We start from the raw sequence: 20,443 nt of genomic DNA on the forward strand, positions 1-20,443 counted from the left end.
TCCCGACCCTCCCGCTCAGAAGGCCAGGAGCAAGCCCGCGTAGCCCTTGTCTACAGCTTCACAAGATATTTCCAGGCTGGTCACTAGTCCAATAAATGGTCTGCTCCCTAACAAACTTCAAATTTGTTGCCCCCCAACAGTATTTCAACGATAATAAATGCACTGCATTTTTAGGACCACTGCACTAGCGGCATAATCTTATCCCGTGGTAATCCGTCGTCCAGCATCACTCGATATTAGTACGCTCCTGCACTTTACTGACTTATCGTGTGCTACTTTCGCATACCTACGTTATTTTCTGTAGACCCTGGTTTGACGCTTTGTGATGAGCCGAATCTCTGGATTTGACACTGGCTCTCGTCACATGGACAGCGGTGCCTCCTTATTTTTCGGCTGTCAATGTACGAAATGCGAATATGGACAGCAGTGCCTCCTTATCTTTCGGTTCTCAATGTACGACATAAAACTGGTATCCAATGCAATGCAAATGTCGTCCCTTCAAGCTTGCAAATAAAACTTGTGACAGGTAGTGCTCATCATCCGCGGATCTCGAATGATAGATGACAACCACCACAACTATGCAGCTCAATGGAACCGATTAATAATTCTACCGTGACGTACGCGTGTATTCGCGATACACTATATACCGCAGCCATGTCTTTGGATAATTCTCGCTTCCTTAGACGCCATCTTGACCATGCCCGCAGGAAAAATCTCGGTGGACATTTATCAGAGCATTGCGACGATAACCTTGAATGAACCTCACCGTCTGAATGCGATGACACTGGAAGGTTTGTTGTGTGCTTGAGACAACCACGTTGACTGAACAACTATTGACTTGCAGACTACGACGAATTTGCCAACTCTTTGCGGGCCATCGATAAAAGAGAAGACATAGTAGCAACTGTATGGCAAGGCAAGCAAGTTTTCAAATTTATGGCGTATTCCTTACACGAACTTATCTTTGCACAGCAAATGGGAGGTGGTTCTGTGCGTGAGTCTGCGGTCCACAAGCATTTCGCTACTTCTAGTGCTTACTGTTCCAGAAAGTGGCGGGGACGTGGCGCAAGCGGTAACAGTAGGCAGGAACCCTGACGTTCCGAACACTCCGACTCAATCCTCGATGAGGGATTGCCTCCATGAGGTAGTGGCTGCAAACACGGATTGCACACACGCCGTACGTTGCAAAAATTACTTTTTCATAGTGTCGCCGACCGATTATTCCTATTATGAAAGATCTATAGCCACAGCAAGATTCTTGTTGCAGCACTAAATGGGCCGGTGATGGGTATGGAACTTCCTTTCTACATGTCTCGTAATCGAGTTAAGTGACGACCTCGATGATAGGCTTGGCAGCTGGTGCGTTCACCAATAAATGTTATGCGCGTCATCTCTAATAGGTCTCAATAGCTTTCCTTGGTAACTTTGATTTCATATACGCTGTGCCAGAGGCCTGGTTGAATGTCGGCTTCCCATTCATGGGTACGTGCGTTTTATTTTTTTCTTTGATACACGCTAAAGACTTGCACCCTCTCAGGCATTGCGGCGGAAGGAGGAGCTAGTGTTTCGTTTGTCAACCGCAGTAAGCGAGCTCATAGTTGCATGACCTTTTCTCATAATATCGTCAAGTGGGAATCACCAAGGCAAACGAGGTTCTTATTCTTAACAAGAAGATTAGCGCATCAAAGATGCTTGAATGTGGATTCGTCAAGTGCGCGTTCCTGCATCCGACTATTCCTACCCCATGCTAATAATGCTTTAGCAAGATTTTTCTATCGAAATCAACAGAAGAATTCCACTCTGCAGTTCACCAACATCTCAAGAAGGAACTCGATGGTCTAGTTCCTGCCTCTATTTTCGTCATCAAAGCCCTCATCAAAACTGGTTTGAATGATAAGAACGATTTCCACGCTGTAAATTTGCGGGAGAGTTACGCACAAGCGGACATGTTTAGTAGTGGAATACCTGCTGAACGCTTCAGCAAGATCGCCAAGAAAGAAATTAGGCATAAACTTTGATTTATCCCCGACTCCCACGAAGTGTGGAGAGGGATTCTGTAGACCTCAAATGACCATTTCTCTGCAAACGTGTGCAACTTTGCATTGCCACGAATCAGCTTTTACTTGTATTTTCACGATTCGTTCCGATGTATTGAATAAATTTTACACCATTAAAGGTCTTTCGCTCGTTGGTACAAAACCTCAATCCTCTTGCTATGTACGGCAGCTCCCCTTTCAGCGCTTGCTTGTACTATTTGACGTTTCTGCATTCTCGCCCCCTACCATGTGAGGTCAGCGTATCTGTGTTTGTTCTTTGCGTTTTGAAACTTTTGCAGGCAATTTATCGTGAAGGCTCCATGCCGCGCCGCTCGACAAGCACGACTGCTCACCACCTTCAATCATTGTGACATAAATGATTCGCATAGAAGCTTCGAGCTTAGTTCAGTCACGCTGAACAGACTATTCGGCATCTCTTCGATGGGTACTAGTGCGGTCATTCTGCCTCCCGGACAGATAGTTCCAGCGGAATGTACCGATGACGAACTCGTTATTGTGTCATACATCTTCAACAACCAACCTGACAATTATCCTCGGCGCCCCACTCAGATGAACTTATCAAGTGGGAGCCGCAGTGGTGGGTAGACAATCTTACATGAAGCTTCTTCGGGTGGGTGATTGAATTCGTGGAGGACCAATCCTAAGGGCGACTCGGACTAGTAGCAATAGGGAACAAACTCGATGTAGCGCGGATCATCGAATCCCTTGCGCCTTCGCATATTACATTGGTCACTACGACACAGCACTACGTATCATTCGTCCACATTATTCACTGTCAATTGAATACTTTAGGAAGAAGCTGATTCGATCTTTTAGATTCTTGTCATCATATTCAGTGGTTCGAATTCATCACGAGGCGAGTCACTATTTGTCAATTGAATTATGTGAATAGTTCCTTATACTATGAGACCCTTTCTGACAGATTCTACACACGTTGAATTGACTGTGAGTCCACAACAGCTACGGTTCAGCCTATTTTTAAGCAGGAATAACAAAAGCTGCAATTCTCGGTAATTGGTCGTAATGGACTCGGGGGTGATATACTTGCGCTAGATGGTATTACAACCATTTACTACCAAAAACCTTTCAGACGAGGCTTACCTTTATCAAAGCTTCTTCGATGCATCCGTCGCCGTCGGTGTCTCTAGCCGACCTTCTGGTCATAACCACCCGGAACAGTCCGAAATCACAAGTAGCATGCAAGTTGCCACATGGACTCGGAAGCATACTTAACAGCGACTGAGCACTGTTTCTCGAGTTCCGACCATTTATGCGGTGGTCCACACGGGCTGGTGTCGTAATCGTTGCCGTCAATTGTCGCCGCGATTAGCTTCCAGGCTACGCGGAAGATATTCCAAGAGTAGTTAGTGTCTTCCACCTCCAAGCGATATCAAAAGAGCGCTAGATTCCTGTGGCATCATATATAATCGATGGTACCATTTTTGTCGAGCTGGCACGCGCATATCTTCTACCATAACCATGTCACCTCAACAAGGAACCGCACTTATCACAGGATCTGCTCAGGGCATTGGTCGCAGTATCGCTCTGCGACTTGCGAGGGACGGCTTCGACATTGCCTTGAACGACCTACCTACAAAAAGTGAGCAGCTGGTTGCTGTTGCTAGTGAAATCGAGGCATTGGGATGCAAAGCGTGTATCGTAACCGCGGATGTGACAATCGAAGAGGAAGTGAAGAACATGATCACCGACACCGTAAAAGAGCTGAGTGGATTGGATGTGGTGGGACCCTGAGCTTTCATTCCTGGAAGCTTGCTTATGACGTCTCCACAGATGGTTGCCAACGCTGGCATTCCAGGAGCCAACACTGTCTTGGAAAGTAAGCCCGGAGGCTGTGTTTGAGTACGCGTTGCAATCTCATGACTTGGTATAGCCACTGTTGAAGACTGGGAGCGCACGTTCACCGTTAACGCCCGCGGAGTCTTCCTTTGTTATAAACATGCCGCAGTACAGATGATATCTCAGGGTCGCGGTGGTAGGATTATTGGCGCGAGTTCCATTGCTGGAAAGATCGGTGACTATTATTTTGCATGCAATCAAGCTTGAAGAGCTGATATGAGCGCTGTCCGCAGGATTTCCATCAGCTGCTGCATACTGCGCTAGCAAGTTCGCTGTCCGCGGATTGACGCAGACAGCTGGTAAGTAGAAACGTCTTTGACAGTTTGACTGTGAATGATCACTGAATCTGGCCAAGCTCTTGAACTTGGAAAATATAATATCACGGTTAACGCCTATGCGCCGGGTGTCATACAAACCCAAATACGTACGGTTTCATGTGAACGTGTTATGTATCTCCAAGCTGATCACTTTCATAAACTTAGTGGATAGCATTTCCGACCAATCAGGGAACGTCAAGCTGGCAGACGAAGATTCGACGAATTACCTTATTCAGGTCTGTTGCTGTTCCCATCATACTCACGTGTATCTGCACCGTTGGCTCACACCACGCAGCTATTCGGGAACCGGCCGATCAAACATAATGGCCAACCAGAAGATATTGCAAGCATTGTCAATTATTTGGCATCAAAAGAGGCGCATTTCATTACAGGTGAGCTCTTATGTTGCCGTTCATCATGATTCCATGCAGCTTGTTTGATGCTGCAACAGGGCAATGCGTAAGTGCACAGTGCTGGCTACCTAACTTTCAATGTATTCACTGTTCTGCAGATTTCTGTCGACGGAGGCGTCGTCTTATCTTAGCAAGTTGGACGTATTCCTAGCATAGTGCACTAGAAGAAGAAACAAACGAAATGTATCTTCAATAGGTGATTCCAAATGCTGCGTAAACTCAGTCAGTGAGCAACCCAAGGCATTGAGATTCGACGCATAATTTCTGTTGCAAACGCTACATGTTGGTGGATCAGGGTCCGACAGTCTTTGATTGATCAAGAACTTCCTTCCGATGGCAAATCGATGATAAAGTTGGAGTAAGTCTATTGGAACGATATGATCCAAGGGAAACCGAACAAGTGCGGACCACAATTGATAACGGATCCAGGGATGTGGAGAGAGCTCTTGTGATCTGGAACCCTGCTGCTCTATCTTTGATTATTCGGTACATCCAACTGAGGATACCGCTTTGGTGATTTCTGTGACCCGGGACCTTGCTGCCCCAGCTTTGATTATTCAGTACTAATACGTTCAACTGAGAACACCGCTTCGGTGATTCAAGATTCCGAGTACAATGTATATCCTACATCATACGACTTCCAGGCTCTTGCGTATATCAGCAAGGCCGCGGCGCAAGGACTGGAGTAGCAAACTCATGCATCTGAAACGGCCGGTGGGAACAGCTGCCCGATGGACAACCCTCCATCGGGGCATTTTAAGTTTCAGAGTAGGAGACATGGTGGGGGATATGGGTGTCCCCTTTCCCTAGATCTGCGTGGGGTATATTGTACCCCGACTGGATCACATGAGAAGTCCTTCCTTACATAATTGTAGATCACAGTACAATATAGAGAGATATCTAGCGTTGCGGGCCCGGCTCAGCTGAAAGTGTGGTGCCGGGTAACTCCGGCAGGCTATGTTACCCGGCACGGCAAGGTGCCTGGAATTATCCCGCATCAATGAGTCACGTGGACAACTTCGACTTCGTTCGAGCGTCTCCGTTTTCGAAGCATGCATGGTCGGCGCGTAGAGAGATTCAATGAATTAGTATCTTGCAAAACATTATAGACGCTATGTGAAGAATGAATAGTGTTGTATAGTGAGTTCTGCGCTGGGTAGCTCATCACTGGTCAGCAGACTACTGTCAACAAAGTGTCTACAAAGACCCGGACGTCTGAAACTTCAAGCTTCAAACATTAAAGATCGCAGGTGTCTGTCATTGATCATTCCGGATCATTGGCATATCGGGTCCAAACCTTTCTGGGAACCGAAATATGATCGCGTAATGGTACAAAGAGTTGAGCACGGCTATCGCATCTCGACTGATAAGATCTTAGACACAATACTCGCATTGATATTTTTAGTGATAGAGAATTGAGGATACACTTCAGGGATAGCACGAAGGCGTATTCACCGGAATAGCAGTGCTCATGCAGATATAAAATCTAGTCATGCATGGATGCAAACCACAGTTCTTTCAGCATGGCGACTTTTATCCTCAACACTGTCCCTGCCTGGGTCGCACATCTAGTGTCAGGTCTAGGAGCACAGTTGGTCATGGATAAGCGCAATATGGCTGCCTTTGATCGTCCCATTGCTGGGGGGTTGTTGTCCATCAATGCTAGTAATGGATGTGATAAACCTCAGAAGAAAATCTTCATACCTGACATACTCGCAAGATGGCCGTTTCCCCGTCATCTCAATCAGTACTATTTCCAAGTCCGTGCTGAATCATCTGCTTGGTTTGCAAGCTTTGAGGCATTCAGCCCCAAAGCACAACAAGCCTTCGATCGCAGCAATTTCAGTAAGACATGGTTTATTTATAATAAGCCTGTTGATGTACTCACGCTTTTGTCAGGCCTTCTTACATGTTTATCCAACCTAAACGCGTGTGAAGATGATCTCTATAAGTATACCAGTCAATGACTTACTGAGGAGTCGGATCACATACAGAACACGTTCGCATCGCTTGCGATTTCATGAATCTTGCATTTGCCATAGACGAATATACAGATGGCTTGAAAGAGGACGAGGTCCGTCAACAAAAGGACGTCATAATGGATGCTATGCGTCACCCTCATAAGCCACGTCCAAAAGGGGAATGGGTCGGTGGAGAAGTTGCTCGCCAGTGAGTGATTTACTATCTCATATTCAACATCAGGACCTAGGTACCACATTGGCAGATTCTGGGAACATACTATATGTTACGCTAGTGGTCAAACGCAGAAGCACTTGATTGCGGCATTGGATGAATGTCTAGAGGGCATAATGCAGCAGGCCATTGACCGAAACAAGCATCACATTCGTGACATCCAAAGTCATATCGATGTGCGCTGCAGATCGGTCGGAGCACAGCCTATGTTCGCCCTCTTGGAGCTGGGTCTCGATATCCCAGATGAAGTAATTTCGCATCCAACAATCAAGGATATAGTTGTGGCATCCACTGAAATGATCGCTCTCGCCAATGTCAGTGTCTTTCTACAGACATATAGCGGATGTCACTCATCATCTTACAGGATATCACGTCCTACAATGTAGAGCAAGCACGTGGGGATGACGGTCACAATATAGTAACAATTGTCATGCACGACCTTGATACGGATGTCAACGGTGCCATGTTATGGGTGATGGATCGCCATATAAAACTCGAGAAGAAGTACTTCGAGGCTGCGGCAGCCATTCCAAAATGGGGAGAGCCCATCGACTCGCAAGTTAGGGAGTACTGTGATGGCTTGGGAAACTGGGTGCGCGCCAATTATGAATGGAGCTTCGAGAGCGAGAGGTACTTTGGCACAAATGGTCTGGAAATTCGACGGAAAAGGTGGATTTTGCTGATGCAGAAAGACAACTGAAATCTTGAGCTATGATGATCGAGGCACGACCTCCCTCCCTGCATATTCGATAGTGATTTGTTGCCTGGTTTTCGATGTATTATTACTACTATGCCCCTATGCTGACTGTAGAAGTTGTAAATGTCCCGCTCCCGCAACTAAGCTAATAATGCGAGAAATTCTTACTATGTGTTCCAATCATCACAACCCCAAATTTATCATTGGTTCTCCACTTCGAGCACCAATGAACGCAAGTTCAACCTCGAACCCGTTCATGGTTGCGAGTACGAATTCTATTTATCGAGCGACGTGTCCATGATCTGACGGCAGTACTAGTAGCACTAGTGTTTATGAGAAAGTGGTTGACGCTACGATAATAGCTTTCAAGTTTGTTTCAAGTTATTGGGTATTACTATTCTAGAGATTAGAGGTAGAGCGGGATAGAAACGATCTAACAGGTAAGAATAAGTCTCAGTTTCTGGAAAGAACTCTTATTGACGAAGCGTGTACCTAACAGGTAAGAATAACTACGCTGAGTCAGTTAGGTGTAACAATAACGATAAAGGTATAGACTCACGTCTCAGTTTCTGGAAAGAACTGAGACGCTCGTAACGTTTGGGCGCTGGTATTAATACGGTAAGCGCTCTCGATTATTTTGAAGGTGAAAATTTACTTTGGACCATTTCGGTCCCGACGTCAACAGGTACTCCCTGTTCCTTCCGTTCCCGACCTCCCTCGACCAATGACTTGCGCTCGTACCTGCTACTTGTCATTTCCTACTCATCATCTCGTGCCTGTCCATCGGGTCTCTTGGTCTTCTTCGACTCTGGCGCTTCGGATGCCAACAACTATATGGGTACGTACTACCAAACCGGGACTGATACAGGTGCTGCCCTGACTTCAAGTTGAATGCCTGACGGTGAGGGTACTTCACCTAGCTATCCTAATGCTTCTGGCTCCTACCCAACCACTACTTCGAGGGTGAAGGCGAACTACTATGGCATCAGTAGAATATTGAGCGATAGATCAGTATACGACTCCGACACACGACACTGCGACACTGCCGCGCGAGCAGCGACAGTATACAAGGGATCCGTGAAGTACAGGAGCGGTAGCATGGAGTTGCGCTGAACGACAGAGCCCATCACCTTCTACCATAACCATGTTGTTTACAAAAGGGATCGCACTCTTTACAGGATCTGCTCTGCGGCTTGCGAGGGATAGCTTCGACATTGTCTTGAACGACAGGCTCCCTACGAAAAGTGAGTAGCTGACTGCTGTTGCTAGTGAAGTCGAGGCATTGGGATGCAAAGCGTGTATCGTGATCGCGGATGTGACAAGTGAAGAACACGATCACTGACACCGTAAACTTGAAAGAACTGAGTGGATTGGATGTGGTGGGACCCTAAGCTTTCATTCCAGGAAGCTTGCTTATGATGCTTCCACAGATGGTTGCCAACTCTGGCATTCCAGGAGCCAACACTGCCTTGATAAGTAAGCTCAGAGTTTGTGTTTGAGTACGCGCTGCAATCTCATGACTTGGTGTAGCCACTGTTGAAGACTGGGAGCGCATGCTCATCGTTAACGCCCACAGAGACTTTCTTTGTTACAAACATGCCGCAGAACAGATGATATTTCGGGGCCACCATAGCAGGATTACTGGCGCTAATTTTATTGCCGGAAAGATCGGTGATTACTTATGGTTCCCTTCATACTCGTGTGTATGATTGGGAATCGGCCGAAACATCATGGCTAGCCGAGATATTGCAAACATTGTCAGTTATTTGGCATCAAAGGAGGCTCATTTCATTACAGGTGAACTCTTATTTTGTCGTTTACTACACGCAGGTTGTTTGACGGCGGGGCAATTCGTAATTGCACACCGGTGGCCACCTAACAGGAATTCACTGTGCTGCACTGGATTTCTATCGACGAAGGCGTTGTCTTATCTTAGCAAGTTGGACGCCTTACGAACACGATGTACTAGTACTAAACGAAGAAACAAATGGGGCTAGGTCTGAGCCCATCACGGCGTCTCATGTCATTATCCTTCTTCTGTTCGAAAGTCCTGCTGACATGCCCCAGTGCGTTAGTATTTTGCAAGTCCGCACGTCAAAGATCCAGAGAACAGTGTTCCTAGAGTGCCATCTTGGAGTATGCCGGACGTCCTCTTTTCCTTGCTCCAACTGTAAGACATAAGGATTCTAAATGTTGTGTACACTCGGTCAGTGATCAACCTAAGTAATTGAGACCCAAGGCATAGTTTCTGCTGCAAACATCACATGCCTATGTAGTAGGGGTTGACAGTCTTTGACTGATTAAGAACTGAAGGTAAATTAAAAATGATGAAGTTGGATCAAACATACTGGAATGAGAGCCGAATAAACCAAGGGAAAACGAACGAGTGCGGACTACCAATTGATAACGAAGTCAGGGATGCTCTGTCCAGGGAGTGCGCTGTCCTGTCGGGAAGAACTGCACAAAAGCAGTCTAGTTGAGCCAAAACAACTGATAATACTGTACGTTTTGAGAGGCACCCGAATGATGACTCGGAGGTCGAGGGGAATTTGCAAATCTCATAGATAAGCGACGTATTCAAGGAATATTATCCGTAACTTGAAGGCGGGATCATGTCTCTTCACGTCGGCCTTAAGTTCAAGTTGCAATACCCCAATACATCATATATAGCGCGGCAAATGTTGTACGAGAGTCAAACACTAGTACTGATATTCCGATATTCGTTGTAGATTAGTCAGCATACCACTAGCCTGGGCCCTGGCCATGAGGCTCACGTGTACATTGTCACCTAATATTTGAGCAGCTTGTGATGGACACCCTGCAATGATCGGTTGTAGGTCACGATACTGTATATGTAACATACTGACAGCACCGCTGCCAACTTGGGAAGCCCAGCGTATCATCATTGACATTCCACCATCATGCATAGCACTGATAGAAGTCGGTCTGGCTATCTCTCAGTTTTCCTGGTGTGTCCATACTACCTGGCCTGCCAGTGAGCGAGCCCGGTTACCGGCGTCATCAGTGGGCTCGGGCCTTACCCAACCATAATCCAGCGCAAGGCCCTATGATGAGGGCTCGGCCTCCGAGTCAGGCTGGGCCCAACATCATTGACTGACAGTGGCGTTGAACGCTTGCAAATGCGTTATATTACGACGTCACCTTATTCTGCTGTTTCTGGATATTATGATAAGAACTTGAAACTTACCAAAGGTATTTAATGACCATGGCTTATGGGACTGCTCATCGATATCCGCAATGTCTCAATCCAAAGGCGTCGCCCTCATAACCGGTGCAGCACAAGGCATTGGTCGTGCGATAGCGGTCAGATTAGCCCAAGACGGCTTTGACTTAGCGCTCAATGATCTCCCCGGGAAGAAAGAGGTACTGGAAGACTTCGCAACCGAACTTCGGCGAGGCGAAGGCTCAGAGAGCTCCTATCGTCCTAGAACATGCATTGTGACTTGCGATGTCAGTAAAGAGGACGAGGTGACGAACATGATTGATACTGCAGTTGACGTTCTAGGGAGCTTGGACGTTGTAAGTGGCGACACGGGATATGTGATCGTTGGACTCACGACATACTCCTGCAGATGGTCGCAAATGCTGGAATCAGTGCCATGGTAGATATCTTAAATGGTGCGTAGATCGATCGTGAACCACACCTGGCTTAGTACTCACCTTTCATACAGAAACTCTAGAAGGCTGGGACCGCATGATGAGAATCAATGCCACCTCTGCATTCCTGTGCTATAAATACGCCGCAATCCAGATGGTGAAACAGGGACGTGGCGGTCGCATTATCGGTGCCAGCTCCATGGTAGGAATACAAGGTAAGGGGTTGTCCCTGAGTCAAGCGTGGCGCCTAAAAATATTGTGTATACTACTATGAAGCCACGTCCCCCTTGATGTCGTACAGTGCAAGTAAATTTGCTGTCAGAGGCATAACGCAAGCGGCTGGTAAGGCCACTACCTTATGCACATGCATTCGTACTGACCTCCGCATCAAGCTCTGCAACTTGGACAATACAAAATTACGGTCAACTCCTATGCTCCAGGAATTATAGCAACGCCCATGGGTAAGTGCTTCAAGCAGGTTTTTGCCTTCTGTCCCTGTTGAATCACAGACAGTCGTTGCGTCGAAGTCTCAAATTGTAAAGCGAGGCGACAAGGTCGACTACTTCCAAAAGGTGCAACCAGGAGATTCGTGTTTACTACCATAACATGTCTTTGCTAAATTGCAGTGCAGACGATTGACACCTCTGCAGTCGGATATGTCGGACAGCCGGAAGATGTTGCCAGCGTTGTTGCATACCTCGCTTCCAAGGAGGCCCATTTCGTCACAGGCAAGTTTCCCTTTCCGCAAGGGTTGTATCTGAACTAAGCTGTATTTGGTGTGTCAGGACAATGCGTAAGTTCATTCAAGCCATGGGTACATCGACTGATATGAAGAACTGATCACGCAGATTTCCGTTGATGGTGGTTTGATGCTGTCTTAACGTAAGTCCATAAATTATCGAATAATCAAATCCCAGTGGGAACCCACAAACTAAGGAATCGTGATTAGGTGATTTTGGTCACTTTGTAGGTGTGGTTCAGCCATGAAATCTAGAGGAATCAAGCGGTCGTCGTTTATGATTGAATATGTAATGTTTTCTGCGGTTTCTGTACACTCGATCTACGAGAGCAGTCTGTGAAATTTAGGGATTTTGATGATATGCGGGACTTGCGATGAACGTGACGGCTTGACGATCTGCAGATCACTACAGAAGACAAGCTGGTTCAATTTTCGCCGGTACAGCCTACTCGGAGGGTGTTCTTGCTTATCGTATGTGGAGGCGTCATGATCTGCTACCTGGATTTGCAAGAGAATCGTGTCAGATCACAATATTTAGGGACTTGCTGTTCAAAATGACACGATGGATGTTAGCACATCGGTGATGTTGTGATTTGAGATAGATACTAATCTCAGTGATGCCTAGATCTGGCAGTGCGGTAGTGTACGATGATACCGTTTGATATTCAGACGAACTCGCCGATTTAGCAACGTAGACCTTCGAAAGAAATATAAGGATCATTATGCATGCATTGTGCATGAATATTCAGAGATATCGATAGGTCTCACATACTGGCACTGGTACTTGGTCGGAACGAATTTCTATGATGATATTGCAACCGCTGTAATGATGTAATAACAATTTCCCAGCCAAGTTGGCTTTCGTATGTACATACTTCAACACTAATCGACATCTCCCCATCGTTATTCTCTAGGTCGCGTTCTAACTGATTGAGATTTGAATCTGATCGAGCAAGGTTCAACCTGTCGGGATGTTTCGGTCCCTTCTTGCACCCTGGCAAAGTCACGAAGACCTCGCACCCACTTTGCCTGCAATTAACATCACTAGTGGCGGTGCTCCAGATCCCAGCAACAGTGGTGAACATGTGGCAAAACAAACCATGCGAGATACGATAGAGGCCTTGAAAGTAACTGAGGAAGTAGTCGTGAAGACAACTGTGAGTCCCGTATCGTTTTATGTTCAGTGGTCATGGGATACCCATAATCGCATCCTGTAGCTCCTGCAGCGAATTGCTATTCTTGTTCGTGACGTACCCGAAACGAAAGACGCGTTTCGCGATTCAGACGGATTTATCTTGCTGGTTCATGTGCTCTCTACACTGTCGACAAAGATCGGACGACGAGAATCCCAATCGACGCGTGATGTTGTTGCTTGTATCAAGTCAGTTTTTACGTTAGCCTCCGAGACTTTGAAGGGGCATGTAGTGAATCTTGAGTTCTTTGAGGTGCGTTTCTTTGTACCTGATTGTAACACTATCTTAATCTCAAAAACCAAGGAATTCATCGGTTACTCTTCGCTGTCGGATGCTGTGGATCCACTGGTCTTGAATGCAGTGACAGCGGATGTGACGCTCGGGTGCTTTCTCGCACTTTCATTCGGTGATTTCATCCTTGTGGAATTTTTCAGCTCGTTACGAACAAAATTACCTGAGACCGAAGCGATGCATATCCACTTTCTGGAATTTGCACCCGGTCTAGCCAGTATTAAGCTCCCAGGAGCATTCAATATTCTTTGGAACTTCATTCTGCGAACCATGAACACGGATCGCGCCTTAAGGCTCATTGTTTACCGGCTTCTAGAACATCTGACACATAGCACGCATAGAAACCTCGCTGTCCTGAGCATGCAAAACATCTTGCCGCATCTTTTCAAATCGTGGAAGGCTAATACGAGCAGCGCTGGAGATGACGATAAGGAGCACCATATCCTAGCAAAAATTCTTCGCCGTCTTTTTGAAATGGGTGCTAGTACCCAGGACTCGAGAGATTTGCTGCAGTGTATTGCGAAGCAAGATGGAACTGTAGACGAAGATATGCTTGAACTTCTGCGTTCAAGTGCGAAGTCGAGGTGGCCACAACACTTTTCACTTGATGGCTGTTCGGCACTGGCTATATCATCCACCGAAATGAAGACTTTCCCTGCCCATGGGTTCACATTCATGGTAGGCTATTTGATCTGCAAGATTGCGATCGCGTCTGAATCGTGGGTAGGCCTGGATTTGGCTTGAAAGGATGCCTTCGGAGCCACACAAGTTGTTCAGCATATCTTTTGGGTCCAGCGATGCCGTGGCTCTCTCTGTCGGCAGCAACGGGGCGTTAGCCTTCCGATCACGCGTTGTTCAAAAAGTTGAAGTGCTTCCAAAGTCGAAGCTGACAACTTCTCGATGGACTCACGTCACCCTTGTGTATCATAACCATAGATCATCGCATCCTTCCGTATGTACGTGCTTCAGACAGACATGCTCCTGTCATTTTTTGACCTGTCGTCTTTCAGGTTTGTTCGTTGATGGCGTTCCAACTGACTCATTGCAATGGGCATATCCAAAGTTTGATGAGACGCCGCCTGCAACTTTCATAGTAGGCGATGATGTTGCTGGAGTTGGATCTAGTTGGTGCGTGGCTTCTGCCTACCTGCTTTCGGTCGCGCTCGGTAAGCATTTTCTATCAGCAAATGACTTTAATTTCTTCAATGCATGTAGATGACGACTTCCCGAGATTTATACACCACCTGGGCCCCCGATATTCTGAGTCATTCCAAGATCAGACTCTCATCAGGTTCCTAACGTACGAAGCGTCGACTTCGCTTAACATGCATATCACAGCTCAAGGTGCATCGCTACCTGAGAATTCGCAACTGAAGAAGGCCATTCGCGGAGACCCGATTATTAGCGATTCATCGATTATATTTCGTATCGTCCCTCGACCACACGATAAAAAGGACCAGATTGTAACTCGAGGCAATGTATTTACAGTATGCTGTCAATCGCTGGATCTTGCTGTGTGGAAGATTGGCGGGGCGGCACTATTGCTGCGCCTAGTAGCGCTTGCTCAAACGCCGCATGAACTTTCCAGAGCACTGAGCGTCTTTTCTGACTGTCTTCGCAACAGTTGGCAAAACTCTGATGACATGGAAAGGTTACGTGAGTACAGAATATGTGAAATTTTGCTTGTAGTTGATTTTTGTATAGATGGTTATGATATTCTTGCGAGCACGCTGAGAGCTCGAAATCATCTCATAAACATGACCAGCTTTGAAACATTGTTTGAATTCCTCGGTCTAAATTTCCGTTCTCCAGAGTATGCTTGCCCTCTATCTTAACATGCAAGGCACTGACATTCCATCAGTTTATCCACTGTTGTCAACACCATCGCATACAAGGCCGTGGCACTTGACTTTGAACTGTGGTCAAAAACCAGTGCCGACATTCAACGGGCTCATCTCGAACATTTTGCCTTCCTGTTGCGTGCCAGCCGGTATAGGCAGTTCACCATCAAAATGCGATTGTCGAAGCTAGGCATCGTGCGCAAGTTATTATTCACCATTCAGTCAGCCTGGTACCCACAAGAATTTATACCACTTGTTGTCAACACGTTGGTGCTTGTTGCACAATCATCATTTACAGCGGAGGAAGCGATCAAACCAATCGTTTCATATGTAGCTGCCACCCTTTCTGAAGGTGGGCTGTCTCATCTCCAAACCTTTTTCATCCAATAAATATTTTCCAGAGTCCCGATCGTCTTCATCGTCACCTCGATCAACAACATCCCGTGGAGACTTGCTACGATCCAGTACCAGGGATAAAGCCGAGCAAGTCCTTGAAGCCCTTGTTTCCATGATGCGCATCCCTTCGCTTCGCTCCAGGCTTTCTAGTACCCTCCCTATGCCACGGATCTGTTTACTGTTGCTCGGGAGCCATCCTTCCGCGCATACTGCCTGCCAAGTGATTAGCATACTTGGACTCATTCTAAAAGCCTCGATGTCATCTAGCAAAAACTTCGAGTTGGCCAGTGGTTGGAGCATTCTCAAGACCGTGCTACCTCGAGTCTGGGATCGCAGTGTACATGACGCAGCTTTGGACATTTTGCCTGGACGTAATGGAGACAGATCCAGTGATGACTCAGGATCCCTTCAAATGTTGTCCGTGTTTCTCTTTGCGTTATATCAAGGGCTGTCAGTCGGGAACAATAATGCTGAGCCTGATGAAGGTGGGCCCGCCGTCTACCGTCTTGATATTACATTTTACTCTTCGTGCAGCTCCTTCAAAAGAGGCGATCATCTGGATTCTCGACGACTTAACAAAGCTTCACGAGTCGAGTTCATCGTTTCGCCGCGTCTTCAGGTCCCAAAGCACTGCTCAGTTACTTGTTGATGGCCTCAATATATTCTCTCCCATGACACAGCCTCCCAGGGTGTTGGATGCCAAAATATCCGTCAAACTAACGCACTTTGGGTTACTTGTTGCGATGGGCAAGCACGTATCTACGTCTCAAAAACAACAGGTATTCCACCCTTCTGTCATATGGGAAGCCCTCTCAGACTATATGCACAGATTCTTGATATCGTTCGCCCTGATGCTCAGTCAAAAGGACGAGCCGAGCCTGTAGACACTTCTGGATCACAACTCGGGCTTGTTCAATCAGACACGGTCTGTAAAGCGTCTGCGCGTCTTGAAGAATGGCGAAAGACGATTCTTGTTTCGGAGCGCAAACGCTTCAGGCAAACTCTATTAGACTTGTACCTGACTATCCATATTCTCAGCGGTCTTGAGATGTATTGACTGTTGATATAGACAGGAAAAGCGACGTAGAGTCGCATCTTTTGAAGAAAATGTATCTGCATCAACGACCGAACGCGATATTTGGCCCCATATGGCTGGGAAACGCGTGTGGAAATTGGACGAGACCGAAGGACCGCACAGAGTCAGGTCAGTCAGCTTTTCGTTGTTAGAGGCAAAACAATGATATCAGCCAGGACAAAGATGGAGAGCCTCCTGGAATTGCTTGTGCAGGACTCGAAGTCTACTGGTCGCGAAGAAGCTTCGTCAGCTTTCGATTCAGATTTGTCGCTGTCCCAGTCAGAACTTACTTCTTCAAATACCTTGGTTCCATCATGGACAGGCGAAGACGGTTGTTCTTTACTTTCAACGCTTTATCAATTTTGACTTACATTATTTCCAGGCGATCATCAGCTCGCTGAAGAGATCACTGAGGACAAACTCAGGAGAGTGAGGCATCAACTCGAGCCTGGAGATGTCATTGAGGCTGTGAGCACTGTCTGCCGAATATCAGGCGTCGATTCTTTTCGTAAGCGGTCGAACTGCTGACTTGCTCACTGCGTGTCTCAATCATTGATCCTTAGTTGGCATGTTGATCTTTGGGCGCACCCACCTGTACATGTTAGAAGGCCTCGTAGAAAATAGTGAAGGCGAAGTTATCGACGCAGGTAACGCGCCGGAAGGATTGTTCCTTATATCCGGAAGTGCCGTGGACGTTCGGAACTCGCAGCGGGCTCAACGATGGTACATGAAGAACATTTTTCTATTCTAGCTTTTGTGACACTTAATATCTTCCGTGATAGGTCATTAGAACAAGTATCAGGCTTCTCTGACCGGATGTTCCTGTTCCAGGATGTAGGGTGAGATGCGTCACTCACAGCATGTCACTTTACTAACCCGATCGTCAGGTTCGAGATCTTCTTCAAAGATAGCCGCACACTGCTGGTTATTTTCCTTGATAAGTCACGTCGCCAAGCGGCTTCCCAGATGCTCTCGTCAATAGCCTTGAAAATGAGGACGTCCGACTCCAGTTCAACAGCTGGACATATTATACCTAGATCGCTTTTGAGAAGTAGATCATCCACTAGCGCAGTAGAAAAAGAACTCCAATTGGCGCAACAGCAGTGGCAGAATAGAGAGCTAAGCAATGTGTGTGATTTTTGCATTTCTTATTTCAACGCTCACTTTGAACTAGTTTGGTTATTTGAGTATTCTCAATCAACTATCGGGACGTACCCCAAATGATGCAACTCAATACCCCGTTTTTCGTCAGTGATTTTTGATTACTTCTTCGCAAGGACCCTGATGGCGACTTTTAGCTTGGGTTCTCAATGATTATGTTTCAGAGGTGCTGGATCTTTCATCTTCTGACGTGTTCAGAGAGTGAGTTCGTATGCTACCTCAGATCATAGACTGAGTTGACACAGTATTTTAGCCTCACAAAGCCTATGGGAGCGTTGACGGCCGAGCGTCGTGAGGCTGCAGAAACTCGCTATGCTAACCTGAGCAGTGTTGACGAGGAACCATTCCACTACGGAACACACTTCAGCTCGTAAGTTTATTTTATATGCCCATTTCTTTTCTTGACACCAAGTACAGGTCGATGATCGTCTGTCACTTCAATATTCGCATGCAGCCATTTACCAGTATGTTCAAGACGCTACAGGTATGTTCTTTTTAGTGCGGAGAAACATTTATGTATCCCCGCAGGGAGGAGACTGGGATTTGCCCGATAGGCTTTTCACGTTAGTCTTTAGTCGGAACCAGTATGCAGGGCAACGTATAATAATTTATACCTTAGTGATATCAGGAGAACATATTCCTCGGCATCGCATGACATCCGGGGGGATGTGCGTGAGTTGATACCCGAATTCTTTACTTGTCCAGAGTAAGTCTTCTGATTTCTGTGTCCCGTTCGATTTGACAATGATTACCACGTTCAGATTCCTCGAGAATTCATCAAATCTCGACTTCGGTATCTCTCAAGCTACCGGAGAACGGATTCACAATGTTAAACTGCCCGTGTGGGCGAAAGGAGACCCGCTCCTGTTCATCGTAACACACCGTCGTGTAAGTTTTATGATGGAATGTTGTTTTGATTAAACGATTAAATTCTGGTGTCTAAACAGGTCCTTGAGAGCCACTACGTCAGCAAGAATCTTCCTGCTTGGATAGATCTCATATGGGGATGCAAGCAACGAGATGTGAATTCGGTGAACGTTTTTCACCCTCTCAGTTACGAAGGCGCAATTGGTAGGTTTCTCTGCAGGGATTTGCTTTTCGTTGATGGGCAGTACACAGATCTGGAAAAGATTACCAACGATCTTGAGCGACAAGCTACTGTTGGAATCATTCACAATTGTGCGTTAGCCCCTGTCCGAGTCACCTGAAACAGTCAATTAATAGCAATGCAGTCGGGCAGACCCCCAAGAAGCTTTTCACCTTGCCACATCCATCACGAAACCTTGAAGGGTTACTGAGTCTCCCTGTCACAATAGTCCGTGGTGTCCCTGAGGACGCACTTGCGTTAACAAGAGATCCGAAGCCTTTCAAAGGCAAGTATCTAGTTTTTTCCCATTCATTTCAGGCTTTTAACTGTTTGACGTAGTCGTGCTGGATATTGCTGTGTCGAGTATTTCCGTCGACCTGATTGATAATGGTATGCGTCCATTTCCTCGCGGAGCGATCGGCCTCCCTTCCACTAGTCATGAACAAATCGAATGGGATCAGAACGCGAATGATCGCTCACTGCGGTTGATATCCCACGGAAAGGTATTCAATCTTCTTGTTGATGACGATGATCTGAACCGGTGCTAACGTGGTCCTCTCAGGTTACCCAAGTCATTGAACAGGTATCACTTTCGTGTGCTGCCTTCGCGGACCAGAACACTCTAGTAACGGGTTCTGGTGATAATATTGTACGAGTTTGGCACGTCAACCGAGTTCAAGTAACGCCTCCGGGTTTTGTTGGAACTTCGGGACGGTCTCGCAGGCATGCATCTTCAATGCTGTCGATGACCCATCTCCTCAGAGGACATACTCGACGCGTGGTATGTATTGCAGCATCGCGTACATGGTCAGTTATTGTTAGTGGCAGCGAGGACGGGAGCGCTATCGTTTGGGACCTGAACAGAGGGTCTTACCGCCATTCAATTTGGCACAACAATGAAAGTTCAAGAGCAGAAGTGTATCTATCTGCCATCAACGAGTCTACGGGATACATCGCTACTTGTTCCGCTTCCCAGTTAACGTTGCACACAATCAACGCGAGACCAATTGCCAGACTCGACACTGTACACGCGGTGATCACCTCTCTGGCGTTCCATGAACGTGAATATTCGCATTTGGATATCCTTGCCACGGGTCATGACGATGGCTCAATCACGCTATGGACATGGAACGCAGACGGGACTCCAGCCGGAATGCAAGCGCAATGGGAGTTTGTTGAAGTTCGTCGGATGAATTCTCGAGAGGGGGTATCCGATGTGGCTTTAGGATCTGTCACTGCCCTGAAGTTCATTGGGTACGCGTACAGTTCATTCCAATCTTAAGAGAGCTTGCTGACAGAGGTCACTTCTCCTACTAGTGAACACCTTTGTGCTGGTTATGCTTCTGGATTGACATATATGTGGACCATTCCTACTTAATGTCAATTGAATCGTCGATAGTCAGACTTGAACTAGAGACGATAATTCTCACCCGAAAGATGAAGGCCCGTACCGTAACTTAAGTACTGATCGCACTGATTGCAAGTCACTTTGGTTTAATGGCCACCAC

At 46.7% G+C, this 20,443-nt stretch overlaps 6 protein-coding genes across 6 annotated transcripts; all 6 read left to right on the forward strand.

Moving 5' to 3' along the window:
- Positions 1–396: 396 nt before the first annotated feature.
- EDB93DRAFT_772506 (ClpP crotonase) lies at positions 397–2,442 on the forward strand. Its single transcript, XM_041457416.1, has 11 exons — positions 397–791; positions 845–916; positions 973–994; positions 1,051–1,177; positions 1,237–1,288; positions 1,348–1,359; positions 1,411–1,482; positions 1,538–1,582; positions 1,630–1,711; positions 1,763–2,285; positions 2,336–2,442. Exons 1-10 carry the CDS (start codon positions 698–700, stop codon positions 2,016–2,018), a joined length of 834 nt encoding a protein of 277 aa, XP_041304208.1. The 5' UTR covers positions 397–697; the 3' UTR covers positions 2,019–2,285; positions 2,336–2,442.
- Positions 2,443–3,536: 1,094 nt separating this feature from the next.
- On the forward strand, positions 3,537–4,775 carry EDB93DRAFT_1253820 (uncharacterized protein; the record flags this gene model as incomplete). The annotated part of the gene is made up of 9 exons (XM_041453523.1): positions 3,537–3,797; positions 3,849–3,894; positions 3,949–4,089; positions 4,148–4,213; positions 4,270–4,338; positions 4,397–4,467; positions 4,527–4,623; positions 4,683–4,690; positions 4,743–4,775. The coding sequence occupies 9 exons, from the start codon at positions 3,537–3,539 to the stop codon at positions 4,773–4,775; spliced, it is 792 nt and encodes a 263-aa protein (XP_041304209.1).
- Positions 4,776–5,894: 1,119 nt separating this feature from the next.
- EDB93DRAFT_1168086 (terpenoid synthase) lies at positions 5,895–7,985 on the forward strand. Its single transcript, XM_041450258.1, has 5 exons — positions 5,895–6,489; positions 6,544–6,580; positions 6,637–6,813; positions 6,869–7,151; positions 7,202–7,985. Exons 1-5 carry the CDS (start codon positions 6,141–6,143, stop codon positions 7,535–7,537), a joined length of 1,182 nt encoding a protein of 393 aa, XP_041304210.1. The 5' UTR covers positions 5,895–6,140; the 3' UTR covers positions 7,538–7,985.
- A 693-nt stretch (positions 7,986–8,678) lies between these two features.
- Positions 8,679–9,413, forward strand: EDB93DRAFT_1106754 (uncharacterized protein; the record flags this gene model as incomplete). Its single annotated transcript, XM_041447656.1, has 4 exons — positions 8,679–8,778; positions 8,939–9,010; positions 9,065–9,233; positions 9,365–9,413. 4 exons carry the CDS (start codon positions 8,679–8,681, stop codon positions 9,411–9,413), a joined length of 390 nt encoding a protein of 129 aa, XP_041304211.1.
- Positions 9,414–10,792: 1,379 nt separating this feature from the next.
- EDB93DRAFT_1253822 (uncharacterized protein) lies at positions 10,793–11,918 on the forward strand (the record flags this gene model as incomplete). The annotated part of the gene is made up of 7 exons (XM_041453524.1): positions 10,793–11,074; positions 11,128–11,173; positions 11,227–11,367; positions 11,429–11,494; positions 11,545–11,613; positions 11,666–11,724; positions 11,784–11,918. 7 exons carry the CDS (start codon positions 10,793–10,795, stop codon positions 11,916–11,918), a joined length of 798 nt encoding a protein of 265 aa, XP_041304212.1.
- A 944-nt stretch (positions 11,919–12,862) lies between these two features.
- EDB93DRAFT_1253823 (uncharacterized protein) lies at positions 12,863–20,313 on the forward strand (the record flags this gene model as incomplete). The annotated part of the gene is made up of 30 exons (XM_041453525.1): positions 12,863–13,048; positions 13,109–13,336; positions 13,388–14,053; positions 14,103–14,331; positions 14,386–14,541; positions 14,591–15,031; positions 15,080–15,188; positions 15,237–15,568; positions 15,618–16,097; positions 16,147–16,391; positions 16,442–16,626; positions 16,682–16,816; positions 16,864–17,018; positions 17,070–17,195; positions 17,251–17,410; positions 17,470–17,526; positions 17,575–17,815; positions 17,862–17,934; positions 17,986–18,049; positions 18,102–18,218; positions 18,266–18,332; positions 18,377–18,411; positions 18,468–18,554; positions 18,610–18,736; positions 18,796–18,919; positions 18,968–19,027; positions 19,081–19,225; positions 19,300–19,438; positions 19,498–20,189; positions 20,253–20,313. 30 exons carry the CDS (start codon positions 12,863–12,865, stop codon positions 20,311–20,313), a joined length of 5,922 nt encoding a protein of 1,973 aa, XP_041304213.1.
- Positions 20,314–20,443: the final 130 nt, after the last annotated feature.

Source organism: Suillus bovinus, assembly GCF_016758785.1.
Source record: "Suillus bovinus strain UH-Sbo-P2 chromosome Unknown EDB93scaffold_64, whole genome shotgun sequence".
NCBI classification, from domain to species: Eukaryota; Fungi; Basidiomycota; class Agaricomycetes; order Boletales; family Suillaceae; genus Suillus; species Suillus bovinus.